Here is an 11,557-nt window from a genome sequence, read left to right on the forward strand (position 1 = left end):
AGAGGGGACCATGAGCGTAGCTCATTTACTGTAAGAATATTCATTAAATTCAATCTGAAAACTAAAGTTAAACGTTTATGTAAATAAGATAAGATTTAATTTGTTACTAAATGAAAAAATTAAATTAACTTAACTACAACAAAACTACTAACCTAATGAATAAAAGTCAAAAGCTACTCCATTTACTAAAAACTGATTACAACTTCTTAGTGTAGAAAATGTGGTAGTAAATTACGGAGAACTAAAAACAAAGCAAAAAAAAATGCACGTACTTAAGCTGTGCTGCCATCATCGCCTGACGTTGACGATACTAGCACAACTCAACTAACCCCTAAAAATAGTTACTCGAGCCATAAACTACTTGTTCAATTTTTTTAAGTTTTACTTTTTTGTTACTTTTTGTTTAGTTTGTAAACAGGATGTTTATTTTTTTTTAGTACAGACAGTGAATACTATCACACTTCTATTTTTGAAAAAAAAAACAATCGTTTTTCATCATTTATTTATACAATTGACCTGAAATCGAACTTTAATTACCTTAAAAAACCTACAATTTTTGTCGAAATAAGTTTCAAAAACCGTCAGACTTATATAGATCTCATTTTTAACTACTCCTTTTATAAATTAGTTTGACTTTAAAAAATATTGTAAATTTATAAACAATAACTAATTGATATATTGATAACTGTTTTAAAATAGGGAAAGAAAAATCAACTACTATATGTTTTACATTTGATAAAGCTAAAAAACTTATAACCTAGACTCACACAAAAGACATTTATTATCTAATTAGTGCAGTTATTAACTGAAACAAAAATCTAAATTTATTTAATGACTTAAGTTAATTAAGTAATATCTTAAGGTTTTTTAGAACTTCACTCTTAAAAAAATTGCCTTTAAAATAAGTCAAACAAAATGTTTTTTTTCGACCTTATTTTTGCAAAACTTTTGTTATTTTACTACTTGTGGCCATCTTATTTTACTATAAACGTAAAAACCTATTTTTTATCCTGTAAAATCTACTCATTTGATATGAAAAGCTTGTATACATACACCTTTTAAGAAAGTATTTCAACAAAAAGTTTCAAAATCTTATAACAATTCTTAAAATAACACAGTCAAACAAGACTAAATATTTCCCTGCCCTACTATAAACAAGATAGTTATTGCTTATAACAGGGCTTGGCCGGATCTAATATGGCTTCAGGCCGGATCAGGCCCGCATTTTTTTTTGGGTGAAAATGAATTTTGCATTTGAAGATAAGTTTATCTTTTTTTTAACATTTTAATATGTCCTATAAATTTTATTTCAACCAGCAAAAAAAAATGTTAGATGATTGTTTGTTAAAAGTTTCATGTATAAATTTTTAATTTGTTCTTAAAAATATTTTTTTTGTATGGTGGCCCATAAATATAATTTCAAATGAGTACGGCTAGCGAAAAACATTCTCTGGTAATTCTGTTTTGTTGACTAAAAAGTTGCCCACTTCAATTTAAAAGCCCTTTAAAAATTTGGTATTTTAAAGCTGTGAAGTTTTGTTTTAACATAATTTTTTCAATTTTAAAATTATAAAAATTGATTAATTAGTATAAAAAAACGTTTCTTATACACAAATTTCAATAGGGATTTTCTAGAGAATTACAACTAAATAATAACATTAAATTTATTATGATGTTTATTTGATTTTTGTAAACGAATAACTTTGTTGTTAATAAAACTACAAAATTCCGAAAATTAGAAATTAGTATGTAAAGGTCTTTTTTCATGTCAAATCATACCGTCGGTTTCTAAATTTTCTTTGAGAGTTTTCAAGAATTCTTTCATTTTTATTTCCAGAGTTTTTAGTTTTTATAATATTGCGATCGCCATTAATTTCTTTTTGCTTTTGACAATGTGAATTACTTGCATAAGATTTATTAACATACATTTTGTCTATTACTTGTTTTGATTTAACATCATTAGGTTTTCTTTTTTCTTTCAGCGCTTGTTGCAAAGTTTTTTTTCCATCCAAATGTTTTGAAAGCTCTTGATTTTTCGCTAAACTTTTTTCACATACTGGGAGAGATTTTTTTTTTTGAATTTCTAGATATCTTCTTTCTTGTGAAAGTTTTGTTTTAATTGCATCTTTTGAACTTGATTTTACATCATCTTTTCCTTTTTTCTCTCTGAATTTTTTTAGTTTTGACTTTTAATACTTGACGTCATTATTTAAAGTAATTAATTGTAAACATTTTTTGCTCTGTATACATTTTAAAGTTTTTATTTTTATTTAGAACTTCATAATACTTTACTGCAGCATAATTTTAACTTTGAATTAATTTAAAAAATTGAAAAAAATATAGTTGTTCAAAATATAAAGTTAAGTGTTTGTTAACAAAAGATCCTAAGGAAACAAGTTCACTGGAATATATAACAATAACAAATTATACAGTATCCTTCTTTTATTACACTAACATATGTTTCTGTGTGTTAACGGATTAACACACTTCAACTGAGCTCTGTATAAAATAAATACTATAAGGAAAGAGTATAAGCTAAAGTAGGTGTATGCATGTGTTCATTAAAATAAAAATAATTGCTATAGATTTTAGAGATTAATCGTTAATTATAGATAAAATACTTAATGTCTCATTTATTATTTTATTTATTATTAACGTTTAATCTCTAAAAATATTCAGAAATTATTTTTGTTTTAATGAACACATGCATACACCTACTTTAACTTCTATTCTTTTCTTACAGTATTTGTTTTTTTACAGAGCTCAGTTGAAGCGTGTTAATCCGTTAACACACAGAAACATATGTCAGTGTAATAAAAGAAGGATATTGTATAATTTGAAATAAATTATAAATCTATGTGTAAAGCTAGTAAAACATTTAAACTTTTTACTTTAAGTTTCAGTATTTAATTTAGTTAAAACTGCAATTCTTTTCATAAAATATTCTCAAACTATATTCTAATTTTTTTTAGCTTAACTTCTGGAATTTTATATTTGATAATATTTAGTATGGGAATATATTGCAAAAATATATTCAATAACACTATTTGTTTCAATTATAATATTTACTTTATGAGTTTTCTTTTTCTTTTGTAAAACATGGTTAAGACAACAAATATGAACAACACTACAGCAACTATTATGATAATCCATACTGAGAAATTGTATGATGAGGTTTTTCCTTTTCTATTTTCAATAAATTGGTTACTTTTAGTAACTGGATCGCTTTTTAAGTTTATAACTTGGGATTTTCTTGTAGTTGTAACTATAATTGTTTTGTAAAGTTTAAAACTATGATTGCAAACGTACATTAAAATTTTAAGAATTTTTTCCCTTACACATAATCAAAAAAAAATTTGCTAATTTTAATTTAAGTTAAAGAGCTTAATAGATGACTTTAAAAAAACAAGCAAAAATAGCTAACCCCGTCTAGTTTTTTTCTTGATTCTTGGTTTTTTCGTGCTACAAAGTTTCAATAGTTATCATAAAATTATTTTGTTTTTATTAAAGTCAAACAAAACATGCTATGTTTCACTTCAACTTTTTATCAACATTTTCTATATTGTAATATCTCAAAACATTGTAAACATTTAATTATAGTGCTTTTGTAATACGTTAAAAATAAATTTAGAAACATTACATGCAATATATTTGCAAACTGTTAATACTTACTTAATTTAAAAGGGTCAATGCAGACTAAATTTTCACTCTTATATTTACATTCTCAAAAGCTATTAAGTTTCTTTTTATAAATATAAAGTATTATTAAGTTAGCAAATACAAGAAAAATTCAACATTTTAAAGTAAGAATAGTTTATATTTATCTTTGAAATATTTTAGTTGCTACAATCTTTTTTATGCAACCACTGTTGTACTCCACCTAAACTTACTTTCAGAAAAATTTATATTAGCCTTTTATATCTATTTTATCAGTAAAAGATTTTACAAACTAACTAAAACTGTTTTAAACTCTAAAAACAAACTAAACCTTAATCAATGACTACAACAACAAACTATAAAATTGTTATTTAACAAAAGTAAATAAAACTATTACAAAGTAGTTTTTTATTACTTTTTTATCTTGTAAATTAACATATAAAGTATTTAAAATTTTCTAGTTTTTATTTCAGTACAATAAACCGTACTTTTTTCGATTAGATAGCACATTTAAAACCTTTTATTTTTCTGCAATAGTTACCATATAAACTAAAAACTATATATTTAAATACATAGAAAATATAAAAACAATAAAAAATATGGTTATTGAATAAATATTAACAACTTCCGTAAAAAATGTGTTAATTTTACATATCTAATTGTTTTTATTACTACTTAATAAAAACTAGTCAAAATAATAATTAAAATTTATAATTTTACAAATACTTCATTTAAGGTTTAAAAAAATTAAGCTTTGTTATTTTCTACTAATCACAAAGCTTAGCTTTATTAAAACAAGTTTTGAAAAATAAAGTATCAGCATCTTTAATGTAGCTATTCGCATTTTATTTATAGCAAAATGTAATTAGTAAAGTAACAAAACTATATTAAATTTTTTTTCTGGGAGCATTTTAAAACATACATTATGTTTATTAAACAGTAATAATCCATAGTTAAATATTTCATACCTTTGATTTTAACAAAAAGTTAATAAAAAGAAGTAAATAATTGATTTAGAAAACTAATAGTTGTTTGTAATTTTATAATTTTTTTCAATTAATAATGTTATTATTTTTTAGTTAGAATATCGGGATTTTATAATACTATTAACAATGAAGTTTAAACTAGTTTTAAGCATTTGTTTTGGTTTACTTGACTAAAAAATTAAACCTTTATTTTATTTTTTAAATCGTTGTTTATAGTTAGTTTTTAGGTTAAATTGTTTTAAACTAGTGAAATTTAAGTTAATTAAATCAACAATTAACTTAGTTAGTTTACAGTTTTTTTTTCAAAGTTTCTTTTAAAATTAAAAATTCACTCAAAGAGCTTATCGGTGCAATAATTAGTTCTGTTTCGAGTAATATGGTTAGTTTAGTTAATTTGTTTGTACCTACTAGTTTGGTAGCTATTAAAAAATCAGTTTAGTAAATACTAAAGTCAGTTTTTGAGTTAATTAAAGTTAATAAAAGACTGATTTAAACCTAGGTGAATCGAGTGGATTATACTCCATCTGACCTTCTTCTCCTGATTGTATGTTGTTTTGGAAATTTCGCAATTTATTTTTAAGCTCAACTGCATTGTTACCGCTTAAGTTTTCCAAAGATTCTGCATCAGGAGGATGTATTGGTATGTCACCAGTTGGTGCAGAAGTTTTTTGTGCCTTGTACGATTTCCATCTTCCGCGTTCATCCCTAACTATATAAAGATAGACAGTGGCAAATACCAAACTAACAGTTCAGCCAGTCAAAATTTTAAGGTAGACTGTTTTATTCAATTTTAATTTTCTACAAAAAGTCTTACTTCTTGGTGAAGAAAATTCAAAAGTCGGTGTTACTTTTATCTGAAAACCTCTGAACATTTGTTTAATGTCTCTCGAATCTGATTGTAGCTTCACTCTCAACATATGACCTAGTGAATCGTACTTTTCGTGTGTTAAATTTTAATTTAAAACTAATTGTATAAACTTGACTTTAAAATAATTAGCTTTAGTGCTCACCTAAACTTGACTTTTGTTTTAAAGTAATTTAAATAAAAAACCTTAATGTTTAAAAGTTTAAATAAAGTTACGTTTTATAGCAGAAATTGGATTTAATTAAAATTATATTATACAATTTTTTTATATTGCTAGTTTTTACAACTTTAAACTAATTTCTTAAATATTTTAATTAGCAATTAGGGCTCAACAGCTACATAAAATCCTATGTTTTAAAAAACTAGTCGTATCTTTTGATTTATTATTTTAAGCTTGATTCTTGTAACACATTTACTACTATTCAGCGGCCGTCTAGTTATATGCCTAAACTGCCCTTATTAAATACATTTTGTTGTTGGATATATGAAAAATGTACTATAAATTAACTCATAAACTTCCGTCTTACACAGCTTTTTTTCGGCATTTTATACTACTCTTAACAAAGAACTGTTTAGTCGTAAGGGTTAAATAACTGCTTTTATTTCAAAAATATTTAACATGGTCTGTGTATATTAATATAGTTTAATTATATTTTAACTCTTTTTTAATAAAGATTTTAATTAATTTTTTTTCTAATTTACCTATACATATAAGCTGAGTTTCGGATACTAGTTCTGAAATATGTTATACTACAAAAGCTTTATTTGATCTCTCAGGTAACTCTAATACTTTGTCGTCTATAAAATTAAGGATTATGTTACTTTCTATCAGTTCTTATGCTTTAGATAGTTTTGAGGATAAATGAATAAAAAGATCATATATTTAACATTAACTCAAACAGTACATGTTTTTCTCTTGAGAGTATATAACGTTTTACTAGTCTCTATTTTTACTTCCCAAAAACTGTATATTCTGAAAAATCCCGACTCACCTTCAAGACTTAGTTGACTGTTCATAAGGTTTTAGTTCCTTTGTAATTATTACTTTTGTAATTCTGACTAGCATATGCTGTCGAGAAAGTTAGATTAATCATTTTTCATTCACGCTCTCAAAAGAGTTGGGGTCACGCAGAAAAACAATACATTAAATAAAGTTCATGGGATTTGTAACCTCAAACTGCGCTTATGATAAATAAATAATTAACAAAATACTGGAAAAATATTTTGGGCAGAAGGCTTGTAACTGGTAAAAAAAAGTTTTGAACCTCTAAATTTTAAGTAATGTAACTCTAAATTTTTAAGCGGATCTCAAAATAGTTTGAATATTGACAAAAAAATTTGTTTGAAATTGCTTTTAACCACCTAATATCATAAGCAAATGTTAAAGTTTTTCTAGTACATGAAAAGTATGATTATAGATCGGCAAATTCTGCCCGCGAAAGGTAAAACTGCAGCCCGCAAGCATGCAAAACTATGAAACTTATACCAAATACCCTAAGTTCTGAAACGAAGAGTAAAAAAAAGTTTTAGGCATAACTTACAAGAGATTTAAAACTTACACTATATATTCTGGAGTTTGAAATGAAGAGTAAAATAAAGCTCATAGATATAAATGACGAGAGTTTTGAAAACAAAAAAGTGACATTGTAACTATAACTAAGATTCTTATTTCCAAAATTTGGCCTGCGACTACCGAATGCAGGCCGAACCCTGCCTATAGATGCTGACCTAGATGAGAAATATAAAATACTAGCTTATAATTAAAATTTACTAAGAATACCTACAACCATGTAAAATCTAGTATTCTCGATTATCATTCGAAAATTTAAGGAGTATTACTTTTATACTATACTATAATACTATAACAATTTTAGTAAAATTGACAATATACTACTCATTTAAGTCTATTTTTTTTACCTAGATTCTATTTGAATAAGAATTGAAAATGTTTATATAATAAACGAAAGATCTCTGAACCTGTTGTTTTTTTATTTTTTTAAAGAATTGAGACAGCTTTTTTAAATGTTTTTTTTTAAACCAGTTTTGTTACATATTTTTTAACCTTCTAATCATTGCATTATTAGCAAATGTATTATATTTATCCAATACTTCTATTTTGCTACTCAAATTTATCAAGCATTATTTTACGAAGTTTTTTTTTTATTGAGAATAATTATGAGGCGTATATAGTGTTTAAGTAATTCTTAAGCCTTAAGGACTACTAAAGTTAAAGAAAATAACTTTATTAACCAGTAGATCTTAATACAGGTGGTAAAGAGTTTCCACAGTATGGACCGTCGCTTTGATTAGACCACAAATCATCAATTGTCAACTTTTGATAAACACATCCTCGCAGTTTTGACGACATTAAATAGAATCTAAGAAACTCAAGACGGATACGGTAACCCTTTGGCGCAATTAATCTAGTCAATAATGGTTTAGTTGGTTATAATAGCTTTAAAATATTCAATTAAGATTCAAAAACTAAAAATATATTCTAAATTAGTAAAGTATAGAAATATTTTTGTCATTTTAAACCTATAAAACCTATATACGTTGTTAATTTTGAAAGTTAAAGTCATTTTAACCATGTTTTATGGATTTTTTAAGAAAGTAAAAAATACTTTAACACACTTATAAATACATTTTAAAGTCACAATGAAGAATAAAAACTAAATAGGTGTTAGCTGTTCAAAATGGGAACGGGTCAAAATTGCACGCTGAGACTAAATTGCACGAAGACAAAATTGCATGTGGGCACAAAATTGCACAAAGACAAATTTGCAACAAGGGTCAACTTTGCACGAGTTACAATTTTGCACAGGAGGTAATTTTTGCACGTGAGTAAAATATAAATGTATATACTTTAAAAAACTAAAAGATAAACTAATAAAAAAAAGGAAAAACGTCACTGTCCGAGGGTAAGGGTTAGTGGCAACAGTGATAGTAAAAGTTAAAATTAATTAATAAAAAATAAAAAGAAAAAGTTTATGAATATATACAAATTAATTAAAAAGAAAAAAGATCTACCGACCAAGGGTAAGGGTTAGGGGTAACAGTGATGGTAAAAAAAAATTGATAATAATAATAATAAAATTAATTTGAAAAAAAAAATATCGACGACCGAGGGTGAGGGGTAACAGTGATAGTAAAAAAGAAAATTGATAAAAAAAAAGTTCAACCCGTGCAAAAATATCTCCGTGCAAAATGTCTGATCGTGCAAAAGTATCTTTGTGCAATTTTGTGCCCTCGTGCAAATTTGACAACTACCCGTTAAAAATATATTGTAGAAAATTTAAAACTTTGTGGAATTTATAGTGACAGATTATAAGACTAAATCAGATAAGCTGTAATACAGAACAAATATACATTTTTGTTGATATTTTGAATAAAATATTGATTTATAAAAAGTTCAGTGAGTATGGTTTTTTTAAAACTAACTTATAGGTAAAAACGAACAATAAGTTTAATACTCACTGTTTAGTTTAACTAGAAATGAAGTTTTAAAAAAAATTTTTAACGAAAAGAATTTATGGTTAAAAACAAGAACTTATGGTATAATCTTTGTAATTTCTTGCCTGTTTATATCTTTTTTCAAGTAGCTGTGGCATTAAAATATGAGTTTAATTATGGATTTTTAGAAAAAAAAAAGTATAGTTTGTATATACTACAAAATTATTATTTATTTAACTTTTTGTAGTTATCCTTCTGTTTTAAGTTTATTACAAAGTTTTTTATAACATTTATTTGTGTTTTTAACTGTAACGTACTAGTGAACAGAAGTAGAATGCCTTTCAAAGTGGTATTTAGTGCTGTTATTTATTTTCATTTAACTTTTAAGTTTTCTAAATTACAGTAAATATGTCTTTCTGTTTGCTTTAGAATACAGCTTTCCAAAAGGTATTAGATATTATTGAAATACTAAGAGCTAATTTTTAAAGAGGAAGTAACTAAGTAACTACTGAGTAACAAAATAAAATAAAGTGTGTATAAATTTTTTTAAAGCTTTTATGCAAAATGTATATCAAAAATTAGTTATACTAACAGTTTTAAAATAACTAAATAAAACTTACAGCCAGTTACATTGAGTTTGATGTTCAAACTTTTTTGGGAAGTTCGGTGAAGCAAAGTAATGAAATCTATTAGGTACTAAACTATATTTAGTCTCCTTGCAACCTTTAAAATTGATTAGTTTAACAAAATGGTACAAGTAATTTTGAAAAACATTATTTTCTTATATTAATTTAGTAAACAAATATACTTACTTTTAAGTTGGTTGAAACAAGAGTCAACGACTCTTTTTAAATTACTAAAATTTTATTGTAAATAAAAATCGAAAAGTAACAAAACCAAATTAATTAGCAATTGTATTAAAAGATAAAAATCAATGACTTCTTTTCTATCCTGTATAGTGCTTAAAATGTCCATATGATAAAGTTGACGGTGGGCAACTTTACTAGCCGTCGGACCAGATTTACCAGAGACAGTCCTTTGTGGGCCGAACTTATTTGCGTGTTAGACTTGTTAAAAAAGTCATTAAAAAATTACACAATAAAAATAAATAACAACTTTTTAAAAGCATATTGTAATAGAATAATTATCTAATAAGCACTACTATGCGGCTCGAAACAGAATTTTTAGTACATTAAAAAAAATTGTTATAAAATGCTTAATTTATGTTCTAAACCTATTTTTTAATAAACTAACCATAAAAAGCATCATAAAAATATACTTAAAAGTTCTATTTTTCTTAAGTAAATACCAACTAATTATAAAATAAGTTTTATTTTATGTTCTTGACTTTATTATTTAAGTTCAGTACTTTTTAAGAGCACTTAAAGAGCACTACTTTTTATTAACTCATTATTTTTTTTTTTTTAATATTATTAAAAAACTTCACATCATGACTAAACTTTTTTTTGTAACATTTAAAAAAAATGAGTTTTTAACTTACTTGTTGCAGCAAATGTATGAAAGAACTTCAGTTTAAAACAAACTAAGTATAATAAAATAAATAAAATAAACTGCATTATACTATAAAAATGATTAGAATCAGATTATTAAAGTAGTAAAATTCAAAAAAATTACTACAATAATTTTGAACACTAACAAACTTTAAATAAAAAGAAAACTACACTGTTAAGAATTTTTTTTCTAGACTACTTTTGTGCAAACTACATTTTTTGCTTCAGGCGTTAACAACGTTTTCCGAATTAATTTTGGTGTCTTTGATGTCATATTTTTTTTGTATTTTTACTTATTTAATGTTTTTACTGCTATACATCGTAAACTGTTTTTTTTTTTGACAATCAGTTTTTTCGAACTACTTTTCCGAAGTATTTTAGAAACAAAAAAATATTTTGGGTTGAAATAAATAACAAAATTAGTGAATATTGTGTTTCAGTAGTTAGAAATTTTTTTCTCAAAGTTAAAAATGTATTGAAAATGCAAAAAAAGTATTTTTTATAAAAATATATTTTTAAGCACTATCAAAGTACAAAACAAATATAATATTTTAAAGTATAACTTATAGAACATTTGTTGGTAAAAATTGCTTTACTTTTTAAAGGTATTCGAAACAATTTCTGAAAAATTAATTCATAGTTTTATGTCAAAAACGTTTAAAATCTGTTTCAAAATACAATTTTAGTTTTTTATATAGAATTAAATTTTTTTAGAAACGCTATATTTATGCTTATTAAAAACTAAGTTGCTTTTAGTCTAATAAGTTTACTATTAATCATAAATATTACGCTACACACGTTTGATGTAGACAAAACTTTAAAGCTAAGTTGTATTAGATAAATAGCTAAATAGTGTGCTGCTAACATTAAAACTTTACAGCAATATCAAAAGACGTATTTTAAAGAGTACTAGTGCATAAAAAATCTTTTTTGTGTTAAAAAAAGATTAAACTATTATTTATAACAATCGGTTTACAAAGATATAACATTTTATAGACAACAGATTTAAACATTAATTATTATTAGTTAGATAAGCTGTAAAAAGTTTTAAATATTTTAATATATAAATTTGCAGCAGTTGAAGT

General features: G+C 24.6%; 1 protein-coding gene across 1 annotated transcript; it reads right to left on the reverse strand.

Annotated features, from left to right (window-relative positions):
• Positions 1-1,672: 1,672 nt before the first annotated feature.
• On the reverse strand, positions 1,673-10,628 carry LOC145831756 (uncharacterized). The gene is made up of 8 exons (XM_082939083.1): positions 10,463-10,628; positions 9,582-9,684; positions 7,759-7,931; positions 5,458-5,565; positions 5,139-5,352; positions 3,425-3,462; positions 3,070-3,265; positions 1,673-2,166 (listed from the first exon to the last, which is right to left on the reverse strand). Exons 1-8 carry the CDS (start codon positions 10,536-10,538, stop codon positions 1,764-1,766), a joined length of 1,311 nt encoding a protein of 436 aa, XP_082795209.1. The 5' UTR covers positions 10,539-10,628; the 3' UTR covers positions 1,673-1,763.
• Between the last annotated feature and the right edge of the window lie 929 nt (positions 10,629-11,557).

The sequence above is a fragment of the Thalia democratica genome, chromosome 3 (assembly GCF_965202585.1).
Source record: "Thalia democratica chromosome 3, ktThaDemo2.hap1.1, whole genome shotgun sequence".
NCBI lineage: Eukaryota > Metazoa > Chordata > Thaliacea > Salpida > Salpidae > Thalia > Thalia democratica.

What these genes read in the sequence shown, in the direction of transcription:
- LOC145831756 (XM_082939083.1), bottom strand. Translation starts at nt 10,538, where the DNA reads ATGCAGTTTATTTTATTTATTTTATTATACTTAGTTTGTTTTAAACTG. An exon ending in TGAATTTTCTTCACCAAGAA is followed by an intron (nt 5,353 to 5,457) that starts GTAAGACTTTTT and finishes ATCTTTATATAG; the next exon opens with TTAGGGATGAACGCGGAAGA. An exon ending in AGAAAAAGAAAACTCATAAA is followed by an intron (nt 2,167 to 3,069) that starts GTAAATATTATA and finishes AAAAAAATTCAG; the next exon opens with AGAGAAAAAAGGAAAAGATG.